The sequence below is a fragment of the Nycticebus coucang genome, chromosome 13 (genome assembly GCF_027406575.1).
Source record: "Nycticebus coucang isolate mNycCou1 chromosome 13, mNycCou1.pri, whole genome shotgun sequence".
NCBI classification, from domain to species: Eukaryota; Metazoa; Chordata; class Mammalia; order Primates; family Lorisidae; genus Nycticebus; species Nycticebus coucang.
Genome location: NC_069792.1, coordinates 97,929,375 through 97,952,267, shown reverse-complemented (window position 1 = coordinate 97,952,267; position 22,893 = coordinate 97,929,375). Strand labels below are relative to the sequence as shown.

Genomic DNA, 22,893 nt, shown 5'->3' with positions numbered 1-22,893 from the left:
CAAAGCAGCAAGCAAAAGGGGAGTAACTGCCATGTCCAGCCAACCAGTGGGAATTCCCGGCCTGCATCCCTTCCAGGATGCTTTATGCAGGGCTCAGGGAGAGGCTGGGGCCTCCCTGTACCTAAGCAGCTGAACTCCTCCCCTGTCCTGCCTGATGGAGCTGTCTGTGGTTCTGCTGGTGTCCTTCGGGCTGGACACTCTTAATGGACTGGGATTTAGTATCGCGTAGGGTGTTGTCCATAACATCCCCTTGGGCATATTTCCAAAAGCAATCAGCCTGGCGAATGGCTTGCTACAAGGGAAATAGTAATGAGAAGTCTAAGATGGAAGATTCTCACTCATGACCAGGTTCCTGTCTCTAAATCCACAGGGTGGGAAACTTAACTTAGCATAGGCCTGTAGCAGGACGGCCCCACAACAGGGATTCGGGGGGTCCTGAAGGTGGAGACTGGCTGCGGTTTGAGCTAGGAGACAGGGCTGTGGAAGTTGCTAGCGTTAGCAGACAGAGCATCTGGATTCGTGTCCCCATTTTTTCAAGTAATTTTGAGGCTTTGGTGACATTACTTAATCTCTCTGATGGTCATTTGATTCATCCCCAAGGTTGGAAATTGTCATTGTCATCCTTGTCATGGAGGTTAAATGCTCTAAACTCTGAAGCTTTGCTCTGTGAAGCTTATTAAGGCCAGCACTGATACTGACTGTCCTTTCCATCTTCTTCTGAGCCCCAGAAGCATTCTGGAATCTTCCGCAGGGGAGTTGCTCCCTACATATTCATTGGATTGAATTGAATTGAGAAGTTGGCTTTGGTGACTTCTGTCAAGAATGGAAAATTTTGAGTTTGTGTTCAGCAGTTCCCAGGAGAGAAAAATAAATCTCATTCTCTAAATGGAAATAGCGTACAGCATTCTGCATCCAAATGCTGGCATTGTTCGTCCTGTCCCCAGGATGAAACAGGCTCTGGTGGAGCCACCGTAGGACGAGCTGGGCAGATCAAGGCCAGGTGTTTCTTGATGCTTAAAGAAGACTCAGGCCTGCAGGGTCTTCTCTCACTGTGTGTCCTGAGCTCAAGAGAATGTCCTGTGAGGAAGGGGGACAAATTATGCATTCACTTCTTCTTTACGTGGCATTATTAAGAGAAATGGCCTTGAACAAATGTAACGTGGTCACTTAAAGTTATGAAGAATTTGGCAATAGTAGCAATTAGTATGATGATATTTATTGAAGATGAGGAAACTGAAGTGCAGGGATTTAAGAGATTTAAAGAAGATAATTTCAATTAAACAGGGGGCATGGGTGCGGAGAGGGGTCATGCCGACCTAAGTCAAATTGTGCCCGACCCCCCACCTTGCATCTGCTCATGACCTGGGACGAGTCGATTGGCCTTGCTGGACTTTAGTTTCCTCCTCTCTGCCTGGGGGTCATGCACCAAAAGCCACCTGGAAGTGGCCGCAGAGCTGCAGCCAGAGTTGAGGGATTCAGCTCCCACTCACGTTCCAGGCCTCCTTCTACGGTAGAGGGCAGGTGCTGTCCGGTGCCTGGTTAGAGGTTTGGTATCAATTCTTCAGGAGTCCTCAAGGCTGCTCAGGACGTGGGGTGTGACCCCACGGCAGAGAGGAGGTAACTCAAGGACACCAACACCAAGTGACTTGTCCCAGGTCGTGAGCAGATATGAGGCAGGGTGAGGGGGACACGATTTGATTTAGGTCAGCATGGCCCCTCCCTGCACCTTAGAAGCCCCTTGTTTAATTGAAATTGAACCTTGCTGGGAGATTTCATTTATCTGTCCAGACTATCGCTGTTTCCCGAGAGTCGGATAACCCACGTCTGTAAGCTATGGGGGAAAGGGCACTGGGCTTAGAATTAAAGGCACTGGATTCTGGACAGTCCTTCTCTAGGTGCCTTCCACAAACCATAAACAAGCTCGCTGGTCCTTACTGTACTCATGTGTAAAGCGTGACCAATGTCACCCTAATTAGATCAGGTAGGCATACATGTTTTAAGGTGTTACAGATTTGAGGGATGCTATTCTCTCCCGATCTCCCAGTTAACCTACTGGAATAGGGTGGGGCTGCCCTATCCAATGAGAGTGAGACATGAAAACGTGACCTATGCCGTTGAACGCTGCAGTAACCGTTCTCTCTCTCCTCCCCTCATTCCTCTTCTCTTCTTCCTAAAGGGTCTCATGGGCCCGGAAGGCAGGGATGGACCTCCTGGTTTGCAAGGTCTCCGAGTAAGTAAACTGTCTTTTCCTTCTGATGCCTTAACTCATCCCCATGGGTCTCATTTTATAAGGTTATACAAAGAAGATGGTGCTAATTTTAGGGGATTGGAATGGATATTATAAGTAGAGCAAAGGGTTAGATTTAGTTCATCAAATGTGGCTGAGGCCCTGCCTTGAGTTGGGCCTTGGGACACAGACACAGGTGTGTTGTCTATCCGGAGTTGCAGACATAGTGACAGGGCACCAGGTGATCAGGGCCCCGGAGGAGGGCTACCGACAGGTGATCAGGGCCCCGGAGGAGGGCTACCCACAGGTGATCAGAGCCCCGGAGGAGGGGTACCCACAGATGATCAGGGTCCCGGAGGAGGGGTACCCACAGGTGATCAGGGCCCCGGAGGAGGGGTACCCACAGGCGATCAGGGCCCCGGAGGAGGGGTACCCACAGGCGATCAGGGCCCCAGAGGAGGGGTACCCACAGGCGATCAGAGCCCCAGAGGAGGGCTACCTATAGGCGATCAGAGCCCTGGAGGAGGGCTGAGCTGAGGGAACATAAGGAGGGAGCATGTGACCCAGCCCAGGGGGCAGCTAGGGCTTCTTGAAGGAAATGACATTTGAGTCAAGTCTTGAGACAGGAGTGAGAGAAAACTGGGGGGAAAGTACAACTATCTGCGGGTAAATGTCCATGCTGTTTGGAATGTCATAATATCTCATAATGTTCCATTGAAGGTCATTTAATTTGCCAGCTGTCTTATTAACAAGATTCGGCACACCTTTTGCGTACAATTCAGCAGCGTGTGCAGCTCCTGATGTGATGTCACACACTGTAACAAGGGAAGGTGGAGGCAAACCTGGGGAGATGGCTCCTGGATGCCCCACAGCAAACAGGCTGGGCCCAGACCCAACGCCATGTGCAGCCCCACCAGTGTGCCTGGTGCCAAGTAGGGAGGCAGCTCCCATTTGTTGAACTGGGAGGGATGGGCAGCTCCAGGGACTAGAGAGCTTCCTGCCCCTGGAGGGCCCCATTCAAAGCCCAGGTGGCCACTAACAAATGGGTGGGATGGGGGTCTGGGCACCTGTCCAAGGCAGCCCCAGTCGATTTGTGGCTTCTTTTAGCCTGGAGAATCTGTCACTTAGTGAAGTAAATGGTGTCACATATTTCATTCAACACAGATTCCAACCTGTCTTCACTCACCCCTGAACTTCTATCTTTGCTTTTCAAACAACTCCGCCTCCTATTACCATCTCAAAGCCTCAGATTCCATGAGGAACTTACTTTGAAGGCCAGGTGAGGCTGCGATAGGTGTCACAAAGGCACTTTAAGTGAGAGAAGGTCTCTTGTCCCAGCTTCCTGTGCGGCATCCCCAGCCCTGACCTCCGTTTCCCTGTCAGTTAAATGAGGTGGGTCCAAGCCAGGTTGCCTTCTCCTCTGTGTAGTAGGAGGACCCTGACTTGGAAAGGAGCAGCAGCTGTGTGACCGTGCTGTGTGACAGTCATGTGGCTGTCATGGCTCTCACTCTCAACTGTATTATTATTTTTTATTTCAGGTTAATGTCAGGGTACAAACAAGCAAATCAGGATATTTGAATTTGTTAGGTAGAGTCCCTCTTGTAGTCATGACCTGCACCCAAAAAGTGTACCGTACATCCCTACACTGTGCCCATTCAGTGGGAGCATCCCAAACCCTCCCTCCCACCTCCCTCATTCCCCTCCCTCTAGCTTGACTTGAAATGAATTTTTCTCCTATGTGGGCAGAAATTAGATCATCTACTGATTTAATACTAGTATTGAGTACATTGGATATTTGCTTTTCCATTCTTGTGATGCTTTACTGAAGAGAATGTGTTTCAATTCCATCCAGGTTAATACAAAAGATACGAAGTCACCATCTTTTTTTTTTTTTTAATTTTTTTTTTTTTTTGTAGAGACAGAGTCTCAGTAGAGTGCCATGATGTACACAGGACCATCTTTTTTATATGCTGCGTAGTATTCTATGGTCTATAGATGCCACAATTTGTAAATTCATTATTGGACTGATGGGTATTTAGGTCATTTCCACATCTTGGTGATTGTAAATTGAGCTCAATAAACAGTCTAGTGTAGATGACCTTATGATAAAATGGGTTTTTTTCTTCTGGGTAGATGGTGGGATTACAGGGTCAAATGGGAGATCTAATTTGAGATCTTTGAGGATTCTCTATACTTCTTTCTAAAGAGGCTGTATTAGTTTGCAGTGCCACCCACAGTGTAAAGTGTTCCCCTCTCTTCACATCCGTGTTAAATGCTCCATCGTTATGTGATTTACTGTTATTAATCAGGGGAGGGAACGGCTGGCCTGGAGCTTGCTGGTCAGGCCCACACTGTCTTGGAATTGACTTCCTGGGTCTGCTTTCCACGCATGGCTGTTGGCATCATCAGAAACACTTTTTACTCTTATGAATAATACCAGCCACCACCTGTGCCATGGGGCTTGTCTTGGTCCAAGCTTAACACAGCCTAGGGGCCTTGGAAATTGGGCAAATACAGCAGATCTGGAGATTTGAGGACAGAAACCAGGAGACCCCAAGAAGGAGCAGGGCAGAGGGACTGGGTGGCGCCAGGAATGGAGTCGGGTGGGCAGAGGGTGTGTGCGCTGATGCATCCCAGCTCCCTGGGGCCTCTCAGGAGTCACGCCCAGGACCGCCTCCTCTGGAGCCTGATGTCTCTTCTCCTTTCTCTCCTTCCATGTGTCAGTCTGCCCTCAAAGCTCGTGTGAGGTTCTTAGGAAGCACAGGGACTCTGGAAAATGCATTGGGAGATCCATTACGGTCTCAATCACCAGGAGGCTCCCAGTTGACGAAGGGACTCCATGCGTGTAAACAGATGAACAAATGCCTCAGTGGAGACAGGGGGACCTGGGGTGTTTGGAGGAGAAAAGGAGCTCACCCGAGGGCAACTGGAGACTAGGACACCCTAGGGAGCAGGTGGGATCCAAGGTGGCTGAGCAGGAGTGAGCCGAGAGAGTCCTGGAGGCAGTCACCAGGGGCGGTATCCTGCCTCTGCACCTGACGGTGCCCATCGGCTCAGAGCAGGGCCTCTTCTCCAGCCTGGAAGTGCAGCAGTGTGATTAGGCGGCTATGGACACATGGCTTCTGTTCACACTCCGCCAGCGCCATGTTGGAACGCTCACGCGATCCCTCTCTTCCTCTGGTCCTTCTCTTATTCTTTCCCATCATTGCCAATTTTCTTTTACTTGCCCTTCTCACATCCTGCCCCTTCTTTTCTCCCCTTTCTTTCCTTCTATAAATGCATTCGTTCAACAAATGTTTCCTCTGCATCTACTGGGTGCCAAGCATGGCTCTGGCAAGTGAGCCCTTCAGGGATAAGCAGGAAGGTCCCTGGCCCCATGGTGTTTGTATTGTAGGAGGCAGGGGAGAGGCGGGTAGCATTTGAGCAGGTGGTATGGGAGGGCCCACTGGGAAAGCCACTCTTAATCTGGCTCTCAAGAGGCAGGGAGCTGGAGGGGCTTGGGGGTAGGGAAGAGCCCAGCAGGTGGAGGAGACCACCAGAGCAGAGGCCCAGGGGCCTGCACAGACAGGGAGCGGTGGGGGCCGGAGATCCCTATCGCTGGTCCCTGGGCAGCAGGAGGAGATGAAGTTCCCATCAGGAGTGTGGCCAGGGTGTGAGGACTTTAGCTTTTGTTTGGGGGGGAAATGTAGAGCTATTTCATGTTTTCAAAAATGTTTGATGATAAAAAAATTCTTGTCACATACAATGGTAGAAAGAATAGTGAGATGAACCCCATGTCCTCAATACCCACTCAGCACTCATCAAGGCATTGAAAACGTGTCTGCTTCATACCAACACTGGCATCCACCTGCCGCTGGATTAGCTGAAAGCAATTCCCCCAAATCATCGCAGCCTCTCGTTTCTAAATATTTCAGTATGTTATGTCCAAAAGATAAGGAATTCTAAGAGAACAAAACCATAATACCATTATTCTGCCTGAATCTATAAACTACTTCTTGACATTTCATCAAATATTCATTGAGCACTCAGAATTTCCCCAGCTCATAAATTCTGGGTTGTGGTCTGCTCCCTGTGGGCTGAGCACACGGCAGCGGCAGGGCCCAGATTACATTCCAAACACGTCCATTTGTCTTCTGTGTTGACAACAGACAGACAGCAGGAAGGAGGCCAGTGGGAGCCTCTCACTGGCGTTCAGTGAGCGAGAGCTGGGAGTTTGGCAGGGCTCTTGAGCACTTGTCTTGGTCCCCATCACGGGCCAGGTAATGGGAATATTGAGACAGAGGCCCAAGTCATGACCTGAGTGGCCCAGCATCTAGCAGAGGAGAGTGAGCCATGAGTTATAAGGCAGGTGATGACAAACTCTGGGACAGGGTGCTGTGGAGCACCCCAGCTTGTCCTGCCTCTTCTAGTGAATCAAGGGCAATACCCGCCACCCAGTGAGTCTTTGGGGGCCCTGGCCTTCCCGTGGTCATCAGCAATGCCCACTCAGGCTGTGCTGCATTCCGGGGGTGTCTCTGGTTCAGCCTTCCCCGAGAGAGAATGTGCCCTGCTGGGCTCAGCAGCAGCACCTGCTCCATCCTTCTCCAGGAAAACCCGAGACACAATGACTTATTCCAAAAATTATCTCCCTCCTTCCCTCAGCACGACCTGTCATTTCCTCCTCATCAGCTTCAATTGAAACGTCACTCAGAGGAGGTCCTGTCTGTCCCTGCTCACATGCAGGCTGTGTAAAGGGAAGACGTGGACGATGACAGCACACGGAGACCTGCAAATGGAGACGAGGGGATGTGCTCGGGGTGGGCAAAGGGACCAGGCCCTTTACTTTACAGATTAGCAACAGGCAGACAAGATAATCCCTGGCAAAGTAAACACATTTATTTTGGACAAAGCTGCTATTTTCCCACAATGACCTGGTGGATGGGGAGAACTGGAGTTAAACACACCCTGTGCCATCCTGTGGGGCCCATGGAGGGTGCCCACTCAGCAGGCAGGAGGCGGCGGAGGAGGAGGGCTGCATTTCTCTTCCAAGGCTTTCATTTCATTCTGCTTGTCTGAGTGAGGCTGTGAGGAGGTTGATCAGGGAGCACTGTCACCTAGCTGACGTTGAGAAGTGCTGCAGTTGCATCTGAATCCAGAATGTTCTGGCAGGAGAACCAGCCTGGCTGAAAACCACTGCAGTGCTGGGACCACCCCCGCTGCCCCAAACCTTCAGGAGTCTCTTTTGCAAAACCGTGTTACAACCTCATCCTCCACCTCAGGATGGAGGGTGGCTATCTCACACCAACCAATTTTAATTTTCTAGAATAATTACCTGACAATTGTCTTATTGGAGAATTTGTTTAATTTTATTTCTCCAGTAGAATGTAAGGTAATGAGAACAAGGGCTTCCCCCCCCCCACTTTATTCTTGTATCTGCAGCACCCAGAAGAGTCCTTACACCTCTAAGACACAGAACACACACAAATATGATGTGATTACATGTAGAAAATGCGTCTGCATGGACGCTGTGTGATTATGGCGAGAGGGAGTGGGTCAGACACAACTGTGTAGGGTGAGGCCAACAGAGGACCCAGACCTGGGTGTCTGGTCACCTGGGTTCTGAACATGGAGGAGATGTCTCATCTGGAGAAGGGAATGTTGTAGGCCTTTCCTGTGCCGTCACCTTGCTGTGTGGCAGGGAGGCCTGGCTGGAATAGCCTAGACACTGCTTTCCTTTGCTCTGGACAATAAAGGAAAAAAAAAAAAAAACGGTTAAAAAAATGCTACGTTGTGAGACATTTCAACTTCCTGTAGAATGTGGAACGTCCAAACTATAGCGTCATCATGATGAAGGCATTCTTGAGGCTTGCAGTGAGGGTTTATGTTCACAAAGACGCAGTGGCCTTCCCAGGGTCACTTAGATTTTGCCATTGCTTTCCCTGAAAACCGGGTGTCAGTCTCCGTGTGACCATTTCCTCATTGTCTTCTGCTCTCTCTTCTCTCTTGTCACCAGATGAGAACTGTCACTTAGGACACCCTCCTCAACAAGGTGGCCATGTCCCCACATGCTGTGGTGTGTTCTCACTGCGGCAGTTGCCTAAGAACATGTTTTTTAAAATGTAGTCTGAGAGCAGGCAGAGAGGAAATAATGTTGATTGCACAGTCATTCCCAGCAAGTGCTTCACTCAGCGACGATCTGCACTCAATGTTCCTCACGCAGTTCTCATGGGCACCCTGTGAGGTGCGGCAGTTTCAGTCCCACTCTAATGAGGAACCTAAGAGGTAAAGGTGTAACCATTACTGAGTGTCACCCTGGCTGTCAGTGCTGGAGGCAGGAACTAGCCCTGAGGGCTGTCTGTCCCCCCTCTTCCACTGTCTGTGCATTAGTATGGTTTTTGTGTGTGTGCAAATGCATGTGTGTGCACATGTGTGCATGTGTGTACGTGTGTGTGTCCACATACATGTCCGAGCTCTGAAGTGGAAGGTAGCTGCCCTTTCTGCGGTTGGTTTGCAGACACCTAGGACCCTTTACGGCTGACCATGCCTGTCCTGGGTGATACATTGCACACACTTGGCTTTAATCTTTGGCTTTTCCTTGGAGCTGAGGGTCTCATGATGGCTGAAAGCTCTCAGGCCCAACAGCTCTCATTTCTAGTGGATTTCTAGAGAAAGAAATATGGGTGGTCATTTTTCCCTGGAAGCTGAGGTTGAATCTGTTCTGCTTTTTCATTTTTAAAGCATTTTCCCTGCCTTTTTCTGCTCTGCCAGATGATAATGGCGTTGTTTGGATCCTAGGCTGCTGATTGACTCACTCCATGGCGAAGAGCCAGGGTTTATGTCCAGACACCCTAGGTTGTCCCTGCACCCCTGGTTTCAGCTCTAATCAGCAGAAAATAATCGTGTTTGACATTCGGAGGCCTGAAAAACAGGTACTGAGCAAAGACCACACGGTCTTTAGAATCAGTTGCACGAGCGATCCTTTTGTCTGTTAATGGCCTCTCAGGTGTCTGTGCTAACTCATCCTGGCTGGGGAAGAATTGATGTTCTGAATTTATAACTCTTCTCCTCTCCATGGACATTCAGGCAACCTTGGAAATACCAGTTCCACTCAGCATCCTGGATTCAGAATGGCTTGAAAACTCTGCCCTCATGATAGATGATAAACACTTACCCAGATACTGTGCTGGGTCAGCACAGCTGAGATGTGGAAGGAGAACGGGAAGAGAGTGGCGTGGGCTGAGTCTCCAAGGCCAGGAGTCCTCAGGGGCATCTGGGGCTGAGCTGAGCAGTCCTTTTGGTCTCTTGCCTAGGGAATATGAACACTGGACACAGTCGAAAGGCAGGGTGGCTGTTTCTGCACACGAAACAGCTGAGGCAGTGCATCTGTGAGAGACAGAAGGCCCTCTGACTACAGAGATGAAGCTGTTCCTACCCTTTCAGAAGGACAGCCTGCTGGTATAGGTTGGCCAGGAGGGTCTGGAGGACAGAGACCGGGCCTGGGAGCAGGGCGGTCTCCCTTTGTCTGTGGCTGCAGGCAGGCAGGCTTTGGAGGGCACCAGGTGACTCAGGATGTGGGGACAGAGAAGGTGCTGACGCAGATCTTGGGGCCAGCTAGAGAGAGACTGCCCTGAAGCTCCTCTGGGTGATGCTCCTTCATGGGTGTCCGTGAAAGATTCTGCCTTGCTCGGGGCAGAGGCTGCCTGTGACACCACTGTGATCACAGATTCCTGGCACTTCTTTGTCCGGCCTCTTGCCATCTTCTTGGTTTTTCCCTTCCTTTTCAGTCTTCCTCCTCGGGACATCTGATTCTGTGGGTGTTTTCTCTGAGTCTCTCTCTCTTGTCCACCACATGTCTCCTACCACCTCTGAGGTCGGCTCCTTCAGATCAATGATTTAACCCCCCTGACACAGGGGTGCCTCTTGCCCCCACCTCTCACAGATCCCACACATCCTAGGCAGCGTGGCATAGCCTAAGGCTCTTGGAGTCTGAGGGTGGAGTCGTGGTAAAGATCCTTTCCTGTCTCAGCACATGTAAGTGCTCATGGGATAGCGGGGGAAGGAAGAAAGAGGGGAGGAGAAAAGGAAGGGAGAGAGGATGGAGGGGGAGGCAGGGAGAGAGGGAGAGGGAGATGGAGATTGATGGGAAAATAGGGGTGTGAGCTCAGCACAAAGGGGACAAGCAGGAGTCACCAAGGCCAGAGGGTGACAGGTGCATGAGGGAGGGAGAAGATGCTGTTAAGTTCCTGTCATCTCTCCCACAGACACATTCAGAAATGGTCATATTGTGTGAGACGTGTCCCTTTCCATTACCAGGGAGGCCTGAGAAGTAGGCGTCCGAGTATAGGCCGCAGGACCACACACACATGAACATTGTCTGACTCTGCCACTTAACTAACGCTGTAATGCAACACGCACCAGCTTTGAACCTCAGTTCGCACCCCACCCTGACGGGATGTGAAAACCTGCCTTCCAGGGGCCTCTAAACAGACTAAATTCTCCAAAGGCAAATGATGTGGAAAGAACCAGGAAGCGTTTGCCACAAAATAGGTGCTTAAAAAATGTGGGTCGAATACAAGGTCGTGTTATACTTTTAATTTCTGATTGCAGTGTTTTTATTTAATCAAAATATCACCAGGACATAAACAAAAACTGCCTCCTGCCCTCCAGATAACCTCTGCTAAGCAGCCTATGCCTTGACCCAGGCTGAAGGAAGCAGCACATATCTCACCCCTATTAGAAAGGTCGGATGATGACGGGGTCATCCCACAAGGTCGCCCTGCTGTACATGGGCTGTGCCCTGCAGCCGGGGTTCTGGTGGGAGAGTGGGAATGGCCCGAGGGGCACAGATGCATCAAGTCTCATCCTTCCCATGAAAACTGTGTAGCCTGAAGGGAGCAGGGTGACTCCACACACCTGGGTAACTTAAATGGAGACAAGCAAAGTGTGTGTCCAGAATGGCACGTAGCAGTCTGTGAATATGAAAGGGAGGTGTGTGGGGGGTGTGATGCTTACCTACCAGTGCGTAACTATCCTGGAAAGATTAGCCGACATCTGGTAAATTAGTTGCTTCCAAGGAAAGGAGCCGAGTGTCTGAGAGTGGGATAATGAGTGAATTCCTCCCAGGCTTACCTTTTTGTACCTTTGGTATTCAAGCCTATGTGTTGTCAAAAACATCTAAGTCACAGAGCTGGGACTCAGGGCCCAGCCTCCCTGCCCCACTCCTGGGCTGCCCCTCTGCAGGACCCTCCCACACAGACAGTCACTAATCAGGCGGCTCGCAAGATCAAGACTGGAATTTTCACCAGGACAGATACTAGGCAGCTCTGGCAATGACTGTCTGCCTATTAATTTTGGCTTCTTCTCTTGCACTTAGGGGAAGAAAGGTGACATAGGACCACCTGGAATCCCTGGATTGCTGGGGCCGCAGGTAACTATTGTCTCTTAAATTCTCTTCCATAGCAACACCACTTTTCCTGATTAAATGACCAGGTAGGGATTCTCAGGGTGGTAACTAGCTTCCTGCCAGTCACCTCTGCAAAGCATTAAAAGGCACAGTCAGTGAATTGTTTGTCTGTCCTTCCTGACTCTCCTGGGTGATATGGTGAGAGGCCATCATGTACAGTCCTGGGGGACCTGGGGGCGAGAGGGAGGCTGGCATGTGATGAGAAGAGTTACGGCACCAGTCTCTCAGGAAAGGGCATTGGTGGGAGGTAGGGTGGGGATGCCAGGATGAGGTGGCTAGGAAAGCTGCCCTGGGGAGGTTCACCTGTCCCTGGCAGACACAGCTCAACCAGACAGGGAGGGGCAGGAGGACAAGGGGCCTTCCCCGGGGGTGCAGCTCTGCAGAGACTGCAGGCCAGTGGCGCAGCAGGCACGTGGGTGCCCAGGGACACAAAGCACCTGTGTGGCAGGGGCACAAAGCCGTGAGCAGAGTGAGGATCCCGAGGGGCTCGGCCAGCAGGCCTGAACATCAAAAGGGCCATCACTGTCCAGGGGCCAAGATACCTACATCGAGTTCGCAGCCTTCCAATACTCTGGGGTGGGGCCAAGTCTTTTCCCCTCTGTGGGCCTCAGTCTCCCCATCTGTAATCACATGGCCTCTATCCCCAGAGTGGGCACTCTGGGACTCCCCCATGGGCCTGCTGCCCCTACCCCCAGTCCATGCAGCCTCTTAGGCTCAGCTCCAGAGCAGCTCCCAGGGCTGTCCCTGCCCCCACATGGTTCCTGCTGTGCTGTCCCAGTGCCATCCCTGTGGGTTCTGACAACCACCCGGCCAGGTGGGCAGAGCAGGGTGTCTTTTCCCCACACTACGGATGAGGGGTGAGGCTCCCAGATGCACAGGGACCCATGAGGCCACCCTCTGCTGAGTGGACACCTGGCTTCAACTGTGTGTCTCTTTCTCCCCAGATGACCTTGGCCTTCAACTCTCTTAGTCCCCCTTATTTGTAAATGCGTATCAAGGTGCTCCCCCTCCCCCTACAGGGGATCGCAGTGTGGGGAGCGCAGGGGTGCACCTGGCGCCCCATGTGGGCACTTCTGGGCATCCAGCCTTCCCTCCCTTCTTCCTTTCTTGCCACATCACAGCCCCTCGCCCTTCCCACGCCCCAGCCCCACTGCTCAGAGCTGCAAATTCGAGGCAGTGCTGGAGGAGGAGGCACTCAGTGACAGCCCAGATCCCAGCCTCACCACTTTCCAGCAGTGGGACTTGAATAAGTTTCTCAACCCTTTCAACTTGGGTTTCATCATGTTAAAAATAAAATAAAAATAAAAAGGAGGGCCATAGGGTGGGTCGAAGGGAAGCATGGGACCATGATAGGAGAAAATGAGGTCCCCAAGGTATAGGGCACACCAGGGGACCAAATGGGGGCGGTGCCTGTTCTGGCCTTGTTGGTGTCAGGCAGGTGGTCACAGTGACCCTGGGCTCTTCTGCCTGGTCCTCCCAGGCACTACCTGGGCATGCCCCCTCCACACTGGACTCCCTCGGGTGGTGGTCACCCCGCGCATCATGCATGGCCAGGGAGGCAGCCCCAGGAAAGTGCACACTGCACTTGAGAAGCCAGTTTTTATCGTTTGCTGACATGAAATTGTTAGTGAACGACGGGCACCTTGACTGCAATCTGAGGTTTCATCTCTGCACCTCATTCGGGTCGGGAGACAGCAAAGAATTAGAATGTATGCTCCATTGTAATTCACAGTTTTCTAAAGCTGTCACATTCACTGTGGCATTTTGCTCTTAATGATGAAAAATAGAATGCTTTTTGCCTTTGTTTTATGCCCTTTTGTCTTGGTGAGCAAAGCTCATATATTTTAAAATTCACTGTCAATGTAGTTCTATCAAATTATTTTAAAACTACAGTATTTTTTCCTACAACTCTTTGTTTGCTACCCTGGAAAATATATCTCCTTCTTTCTTTTTTACCTTTGAAGTCACTTTCATCCAGAAAACCTTTACTGAATGCCAAACATTGAGCCTGGGGCTGTAGATAGAAATATGATCAGGCTTTCCACGACAGGGCTTTGCCAGTAATCAGGCTCCTTGAAGTATTTGGAGATCTCAGGTGGTTCAGAGCCAGGCAACAGAGAGTTTGCGTATTCACTCCCTGGCAGCCTGGCTCTCATCTCTGCACGAGGGGCTCACAGCTGCATCCTGGCCGGCCTCCCTGAACTAAGAGGCCAGTCCTGCAGCCCTCTGTCGTTCCCTCTGCCTTTCTTCTGGGTCATTCTTCCCTGACGTTCCCGTGGGCCACCTCTCCTGGGCTTGGCCCTGTGTCTCTTGCTCACCACCCATGTGTTTGAGCATTGTCCTCTCGTCCACTGGTTTACTCCTTTAACAGGCATTTATTAGGTACCCATGGTATATCAAATTCAGTTCTTTGTTCAGGTAGGGTGAGGCCAGCAGGTCAGAGGACAAAGGCCGCTGAAAAGAGCTTGTTGCCATAGTTCCCAGAGAATGGAGCTTTCTGCTTCTGCAGCCTGCACGGGACAGTGTCAGGACTAGGACAATGTGGGCACGAGCCTTTATCGTGTCTTTTCAAGGGAAGGAACGGGAGGGGCAGGGTCAGCAGCTGAGCAGATGCAGGTTTGGATAGTTTGAAAAATGTCAGTAACTTTGGGCACTAGGGGTGCCTGGTACCCAATCTTGGGGTGACTTAGCCAGTGGAAGAGTGCCCACTGTCTTTTGGTGTCTCTTTTTTAAGATGACAATTTTTTTCTGCTGGATCATTTTATAACAAATATAGGCCTACTTGTGTGGGGACTCCTGTGTCTGGGCAGCCTTTTCGGAAAGATGACAATCTCCGTCTAGTTTTGCCAAGTGTTTGTGCAAAGGCAGCCCAGCTTGGTGCTGTGCTCCAGATCAAGTCCTTTGAAACTGGAGGGGACACAGGCTTGGGGCTCTGTGCAGAAACCTCCAGGGGTAGACAGGCATGAGAGTCGTGCTAATTTATGCAAGTAATGTCCATGAACCTTCCAATTCCATCCAACTTCCCAGATCTACTCCAATTGAAAATAAATGGTTATTGGGAATAATTATTTTCCTTTTCTTTATTCATGATCACTAGGTTAATCAGTTATTTATGCATTATCATTATACTACGAATCATATTAAATATTTAGTTACAGTAGTATTAGAGAGCTCAGATGTGGTTTTGTTAAATACTTGGACTTACTGGTTAATTAATAAGTAGAGTTGCTGCTTAGGTTTTCTCATTAGTAATAATGAAATCAGTCATATTTTGTTGTTAATAGCCTTACTCTCATTATTAATTAGATTAACTTTCTTTTCTTAGAATTTTTTTTTTAAGCTATTTTGTTAATGATTAAAAGAGAAGAAAGAGAAGTGACATTTGTGAAAGCCTCCCGTGTTTGGGGCTAGTTCATACACCCTCTTTAATCAACATGTAACAATCTGACCTTTTTGTTATGGTTGGGGAGATTAAGGCTCCGAGAGGTGAAGTCCATTGTCTTAATTGACTGAGGCAGCATGAAGTCAGCGAGGGTTTAGCCCAGGTCACCCTAAACCAGAGCCCTGTATTTTCATATAAAATCCTTGTTATCTGTCTCTCGACCCACAGAATAAGGACTTGCTCACACCACCTTGGAGAGTTCTCTACAGTGATGTGTCTTGGAACTCCGATGCGCTTATCTGTACGAGGCTAATAAGACAATAATGTGTAGCATCTTTGGCTTTCTAGAAGTTTTTTTGTGTTTTGTTGTTTGTTTTTGTTTTGGTGACGGAAGGAAGGTGGAGGAGAGATAAGGGCTTCCTAGTTGTTAGAAAACCCAGATGTCATTCAAGTCCACGTAGAAAAAATACAGAACAGGCTCAGCATTGCTTTCCTGTGATTCTGTGGTGGGTCTTCCCGTGTCATTAGGAAGCTTCTCTGAGTGCTAACTCAAATGGCTGTTCTGTTTGGGGTATTGTTCCGCTTGATTTTCAGGAGAAGAAAAGGACAGAAAATGGAAGTACTAATTAAACAGTTAATTGGAAGACCAGGAAAGTTGGCCCGATCTCAGTGGTAGTTACTAAACTTCACAGTGGAGTCCTCCAAGGCCAGGGAAGATGCTGAACAGCCCCTAAGAAAGCGATGACTGCGTTTAGTCTGTTATAAAGTATTCTCTTACCTGGGAAAGCTAGAAGGCTGGGAGAAGCCCCAGGCCAGTGACAATGTGCCTCTGTCCCTCTCTCTGTCTCTGTCAGGCCCTATAGACCATACTTAGCACGTCAAGTCTGAACGCGTCACCCCCACAAATCTGCCCGTCTCCTGAGGAACCTTCTATTTGCATTTAAGGCCTCCTCTCTGAGCGTCTCAGGCTGTGTCCCTGTCATCATGTTACCTCTGTCCCCTGTCTGTCTGCAGCCCCACCCCTACCCTGCCCGCTGGCCAGTGCAGGCTGCCTCTTTCTTGCTGTCCTGGGACTGCCCCTTGGTGTCCCCTTGGTGTCTTTTCTTCCCAGATGTCCTTGTAGAAATGTGTCTTTCTAAGTTCGGATCTGCCCATGTCACTCTGGCACAAGACCTCTGGCATTTCTGTGCCCCCTCAAAGACAAGAGTGTGGTGTTTTCTCCCCCCACTGCAGTCTCCTCCCTGTCAGCCCTGAGCTACCTGTGCACCGAGTGACGTCCCCACCTTGGCTTAGCTGTTCCATCCACATGAGACACCCTTTCTTCTCTTCTCTCCCATCTGTTCAGGCCCTACTGGGCCCCACCAAGCTTGGCCACCTTCTGAGATGCTCCCCCGCTCTCCTTACCACACTTGAAAGACCAGGAAGCTGCACCTCAGCAAAGTGAATATGCTTGCCCATAGCTAGGATGTGGCCGAGAGGGCTTCGGTCGGCTCCCTGGAGGCTGAGAGCTCTCAGGTGCTGGGACTTGTACGCAGGTGGGGAGGCGGGTGCAGTCAGGGTGTCATGGAGCAATATGGATGAAGGCCTGCAGCCGTGTGGAATGCCAGGCATACAGGAGGTGCTGGATTAAGTTTTCTCCCTTCCTTTGGGGGCATGCACATGCATACTTGGCTGTCCTGGCCTGTGGGCTAGGGTGATGCATCCTGTTTCTCCCAGAACATGGCCTCTGCCCCACTGACCCTCCTCATAGCTGAACTGAAACAAAAACTCTGGTAAGTTTTTGCCAGATCTGAGGTCTGAGCCACAGGAGCTGTCTGGTAACCAGAGTGAGGCCAGATGGGACCTGAGTACAGCCTCTGCCTGTCCTCAGGGGGGCTAAAGAAGGGAAAGCGTGGCCACAGGGCAGGGTCTGGCAGGAGGGCTGGCCAGGAGTGCATCCTGATGCCTGTTCTTGCCACAGCCCCCATAGGCATCCCAGCTGGATCACAAGTCGGTCCCCTGTAAATGGAAGGGCTGCTGGGAACAAATAGCTTTGCTCCATTTAAAGATCTCTCCTAGCCGTGGTTTCTAGACTTTCTAGCAACTGTTTCCAGCTGCTTTTGCCTTCTTCTTCTCTCTCTGGCAATGGTACTGTAGCTATGAGGTTTAATTGTTCTCATTCCCAGGCATACAGAGTCAGACAAGCAGCTATTAAACCTCTGTGGTGGGTGTGCCCAGCATGGAGCCTCTGCTGTGGTCTTACTGGGAAGGTGGGCTCAGGGATCTTCTGACCTGAATTTAAACCCTTTTCTAGTTCTCCTTAATGTATAGAGAGTCTTTTAGGAGATAGCATCATTCAAAGGTGGACACAGGAGGGGTGAGTGCCGTGTCCCAAGTGGGGACTGTGCAGACGCTTCCCACAGCTGGGGTGTGGGTGGGGGCACTGCATCCCAACACCAGCTCACTCAAATACATGAGTCATTATGAAAGTTTGGAGAACAGAACAATTCAAAAATGTAAAAATCTGTGCAGACAGAAATAAATAGAGTCCTCCTAGCAACATTAATGAGCTGAGCAAGGTGAAACTTGCCCGGGTGAATCAGAAAGGATGCTGTCAGCTGGGTTTTTTGGAAGTGAAATAATGGACCATAACACAGTCTGTCTCAAAACTTTTGTAGTGACCCATGTATTAGGCAGTTTTCCTCCAAGTCCTGGTTCCTCATTGTGGAGTGGGATGAATGAGACCTGCCTGCTGTGAGGGGCAGGGGCTCCCGGGTGTCAGGCTCGGGGGGTTCTACCTCCCTAACACCGTTACACTTACAGGACTTTTCTTGCTGCAGTGGGTGTGGTATATGGGGGTGGCCTAGGTGACTAATTCCCACACCTGGTGGCTCATCAGGATTACCTGGTACCTCAAAGACCCTGACTTCTGGGACCTGGCCTGGCCTCTAAGTCTACACAAGCGGCCTATCAACCTGTGGGTTCACAGTTTCAGGGGGGCAACATAGCCCTCCCCCTGGAGAGGATACCTGTGTGACCTGAGGTGGGATCCCAACCTCTCTGGGCCTCAGTATTGTTTATTGTCAAACAAGGAGGTTCAGTTTCCACAGATGACCCTTAAACACCTATCAACTATAACCTGATGTGAGACTCTAATCCCAGCAAACACAGCATCCCAGGGTATCCTCAAGGAGCAGAGGCAGGGAAGGGGGTCAGAGCGCTGGGCAGGTCAGGAGGCTGCGACCTGGAATCCCTCTTTTTTTGAAAGAGCACAAACACCCAGGCCACAGCATTGCTGAGAATGGAAAGAGGTGGGAGAACTAAGGGCTCTCAGATGGCTAGAGAGGGGGAGCCTCAGGACTGGGGAGGTCCTGGGGCGAGCTCTGTGGGGCTGGGGTGCCGGGAGACCCTCGGAGATCACCTTGCAGTCAGCGGGGCTGGGCAGAGCCTCCCTCGGCCCTCATGCCTCCTGGAGGACCGGAGTGGACCTGCTCAGGGCACCATCACCTTGCCCAGGCCAGGCCCTCAGCTGCTCCCACTGAGAGCAAATGTCGCCCAGGAAAGCAGATGCTACAGGTGCAGAATACCAGGTCCGGGTGCTTGGCAAAGCTCTTGGCGGTGAAGGGTCCCTGCTTGTGCCTCTGTTGACTCACCGGTGCGGCCAGAGGGAGGACGCACAACGCAGAACAGTTTCCGGACGGGGCCAGCCGTTTTGTAGTGTTTGGCGCCCTCTGGTGGCCGCGCGGTAGCGCTCCTGTTGCACGCGCTGAGCGCCTGCTGGGGCCGAGCCTGGGCAGAGGGAAGAGCTGGCCCTGCCCTGCCGGTGTGTGGGTCAGATGAGCAGGTGTGTGGTCTCGAGCGTGGAGGAGGGAGAGATTCATCCACTTGGGAATTGGTGGGAATTAGAAATGCTTTTAGAACGGTGGAGACAAGAAGGGAGGCCGGGAGGGCAGGTGCAGAAGCAGACTGAGTAGACAGAAGCGTTCTGTGCCCCCGGGGCGGTGTTGGCAGTGATGGGCAGTGAGGGAGGAGAGAGGGAGGTGTGAACACGCCTGGAGAAGCCTTACTCCTTAGGAAACTAGAGCCACCAAAGCTGCTTCAGCTGTGGAGTGACTGGATGCTCTGAAATGAGTGGGCCCTGGGGGCGGGGTGGGGGGTGCTGGTGGGGACCTATCTATTCCCAGGGCACTGAGTCCATGCCCCCTCTCAGGGTTCTGTGCGCTGACAGCCAGCTTCGGCTCGTAACCGCCGCCCTGCCTCCTCCAGATGCAGTTGCTTTTCTAAACACTCATGTGGCCAATCCATGGCTTCCTAGGCCCTTTTAGTTCCTCTTAGACTACGCAGGAAGTCTCCAATCCTCATCCTGGCACGTGAGGCCTTGACCTGGGCAGCCCATGCTACTCCTGCATGGAAATGCTGGCTGTGCCTCAAACCTCAATTCCTGAGCAGTGCGGCCTTCACCCTTCACACATGCGGTGCCCCTGCCTTTGTACCTCTGACCAGTGGGTAGTTTCCTGCCCTGTCTTGGAACTTGGGGGCCGCTGCCTGCCCCGTGCTCCTGGGTTTATTCGGTCCCTGCTCCTGGTCTACATGATGACCATCTGTTGCTTCTCCCCTGCCCACCCTCACCTTCAGTCAGGACCAGAGTCACCTTAGTCTCTGTACTAATGTGCCTTCTTCTGTGGCAGGTGCTGAGGGTACCCTAAAGTGTAAGCACAGGTGCTGAGGGTACCCTAAAGTGTAAGCACAGGTGCTGAGGGTACCCTAAAGTGTAAGCACAGCCATGAATAGTGTGAGGGTACCCTAACATGTAAGCACAGGTGCTGAGGGTACCCTAAAGTGTAAGCACAGCCATGAATAGTGTGAGGGTACCCTAACGTATAAGCACAGGTGCTGAGGGTACCCTAAAGTATAAGCACAGCCATGAATTCGAGTCTAGGTCTGCAGAGAGTCAGCAGGAAGACTTTCACAAGTGCAGATGTCCAGCCCCACCCACCCCATGTCCAAGCCCAGAGTCAGAGAATCCGGGTTGAGACTGTCACTGTTCACCCCGAGTCAGAGAGTCCAGGCTGAGACCTACACTGTTCACCCCCAGTGGTTCAGACACTAGCATCAGCTCTTTGCCAGGCACAACTCATAATTGGGAACCACTGTTGCACAAGATCTTTGTTAAGAGGTTAGCCTGCTGCGCACACATGTGTTTGCGTAAACATACGTATTCACTTTAAATGTTCAAGTATTTTAAATGTATAGCAGATTAGATGACACAAAGATGGTCATATACCCATCACCCCAAAATGATTCAGGTTAGCATTTTGCAAATTTACTTCAAATCTTTTCTTTTTGCCTTTGTTTCTTTTTGTTTGAAAAAGAAGACACTACAAATAAAGTTCCCACCTCATCGTCACGTCCCCTTCCCTGTGTCTCTCTGCATGGCAGACGTCCCCAGGAGGCTGATCTGGGCACTTCTGTAACCGACTCAATCAATGCTCTTTATTCACAGGGTCCTCCAGGACCACCTGGAGTCCCAGGCCCCCCTGGACCTGGAGGGCCCCCGGTAAGACTGGTGTTGGTTTCTTCCCAAGGGGCATTTAGACGGTGGTTTCATGGCTGATGGGGGTGGGAGCTTCTTTGTTTTGTGTTTTCTCTCCCTGAGTCTAGCGCAAAAGGACAAAGGAGGGCCCCTCCCCCATGTGCAGACACCCCCAAGCCTCTGGACTCTCAGAACTTGGGTCCCTTAGATTGGGAGATCTTTCCAGCCAATCCAAAGTTTTCACTGGCCACTTCTGGTGACATGGTGTAGGACACAGCCTGGACTGCCCTGTCCAGTGTCTTTTAATAGATTGTGCTCTGGCTTCGAGGCAAAACCAAACACAAGGGATGGTGGCTATTAGCATTTCACTGCTTCCATTTTTCAGTGGACACCTGGGAAAGTGTCCTAAATTAGGCATAAGGAACAGAAACCACCCCTGTCCCTGGGTGGGGCTCACTGACGATTAGACGAGGAGGCAGGAGGCAGGCCATATACACGACAGTGTCTCTGCTGCAAACCAGAGAAGCCATGGGCTTGCCACCCTTACAGGGGCAGCCTCTCCGTGTTTCACAGTGTCTGGAGTGAGGATGGCAGGGGCCCCATGCCCTTCTCAGAGCCGGAAGCCCAGGCCTGTGCAGGGAAGGACTTTGGGCCAATGATTTGGTCTCCAGACAGGTGACACTGACACTTTCCATGTGTTCCCCTTTCAGGGTTTACCTGGAGAGATCGGCTTCTCAGGGAAGCCTGGGCCTCCAGGGCCCGTGGTGAGTATCTCACGCATCTTCCTGCCCCTGCTCGGTCAGGAATGACGGGGCCCTGGCAGCTGGCCTGGGGCTGCTCTCCCAGAGCTGAGGACTCCTTGGTCAGCGAGGACCAAGGGCCAGCACTCGACTGGAGTCTTCCTTCTGCGGAAATGTCCTTGTTCTCTGCTCTGCCTGCTGAGGCTCTTCCCTGTGCGCCCTGGCCATTCTCCCCAGGCCACTGGCCTTGGTCATGTCACCCAAAGACACATTCAAAAGCCCTTGTCTTTGGAGTGGGGCTGCTTGTCCTTAAGAGCTAACCCAAGAGGCCCAGAAGCCGTGTGCGGGGAGGTGCAAGGAAAGGCGGGTGTGGTAGCTTCTGTTGTCATCCTGATTGTGTTCCCTCGTGTCAAACTCCTGTGTGTGTGTGTCTCAGGGGACCTTCTCATTTCTTTTAAGTCCGTTGAATGCAGCTCAGCAAACTTTGGTGTCTCCCCAATGGGAGGGGCACGGTTAAGGGCAGGCGTAGCTCCTTGCCGTGGTGGATGCAGCTCTTCAGGGCAGAATGGTGGGGTGGATGGGAGCACTCTGGTGCCATGGGGCTGAGTCCTGGACGAGCTCCACAGTCGCCCCCAGGGAAGCCTCTGCTTCACTCCCAGAGGCTTCCTTCTCCTAGTGCTCCCGTGGGGAACGCCAGTGGGGAAGACCTGGGGAGAGGAGGCCTGTGGAAGCCCCGGCACTGATGGAAGGTCCAGATGGAGGAGAAGGGTATCGGATGCAGAGCCAGGGCTCTGATGTACACTCGGGTGAACTGATCCATGGCCGGAGGAACGCCGCAGCACGGGTGCTCATTATCACCAACCAGCTTTCCTGGGACACACGTCAACTGTGTCGTCACCAACAAACATTCCGAGGACACACGTCAACTGTGTCGTCACCAACAAACATTCCTAGGACACACAGTCAACTGCATCGTCACCCACAAATACTTTATGCAGGTGATACGGCCATCCGAAAGTTCAAACACACTGATAGTCTCCTCTGAGCTAAAGGGTTCATCAAAAAGTATTTACATTAGGGTGAATATTCAGAAGAGAGGAGGGTATCACGAGAAGAAGAAAAGGTAGTCAAAAGCACGCACAGTCTGTCACGATAAGGCTGCAGCCAGGGGAGGCTGGGAACACAGCTTCCGGCTTCATTCCTTGCTCTTGGTCAAGATCATGCTTTAATGGATCCAAGTGACTTTCTGACCCCACCTCAGTACAAGCCCTTCCTCCCACCCTTCCAGAGGCCTTAGATTCCTGGACACCTGCTGTGTGCAGTGGAGCTGTTTTCAATAGTCACCAATCCAGGCTGGAGACCCAGGGAGAAGCGAGTCTTAAATTAGTGGCAGGAAGGGGACCCTGTCTGTGGCTCAAGGAGTACGGTGCCGGCCCCATATGCCAGAGGTGGTGGGTTCAAACCCAGCCCCTGCCAAAAACTGCAACAACAACAACAAAAATTGGTGACAGTAGGTTTTGTGGGTGGAGAATCACCAGGTATAAAGCACAGGAACTTTTGAGTAGTGCTAATAGCTGCTAAAGCAAGAGC

General features: G+C 51.3%; 1 protein-coding gene across 4 annotated transcripts in view; it reads left to right on the top strand.

Annotated features, from left to right (window-relative positions):
* The window catches only part of COL22A1 (collagen type XXII alpha 1 chain), a 269,693-nt gene that overhangs the window by 122,044 nt on the left and 124,756 nt on the right, over window positions 1-22,893 (top strand). For 3 of the 4 annotated variants that reach the window (XR_008373874.1, XM_053559195.1, XM_053559194.1), the window contains exons 22-25: window positions 2,177-2,230; window positions 11,580-11,633; window positions 20,534-20,587; window positions 21,274-21,327. Coding sequence is in view for 3 of the 4 variants with exons in the window: in XM_053559195.1 (XP_053415170.1) it covers window positions 2,177-2,230; window positions 11,580-11,633; window positions 20,534-20,587; window positions 21,274-21,327 (216 nt within the window). In the remaining variant the exon portion in view is untranslated. The remainder of the gene's footprint in view (window positions 1-2,176; window positions 2,231-11,579; window positions 11,634-20,533; window positions 20,588-21,273; window positions 21,328-22,893) is intronic. The other variant, XM_053559196.1, reaches the window with a different exon arrangement.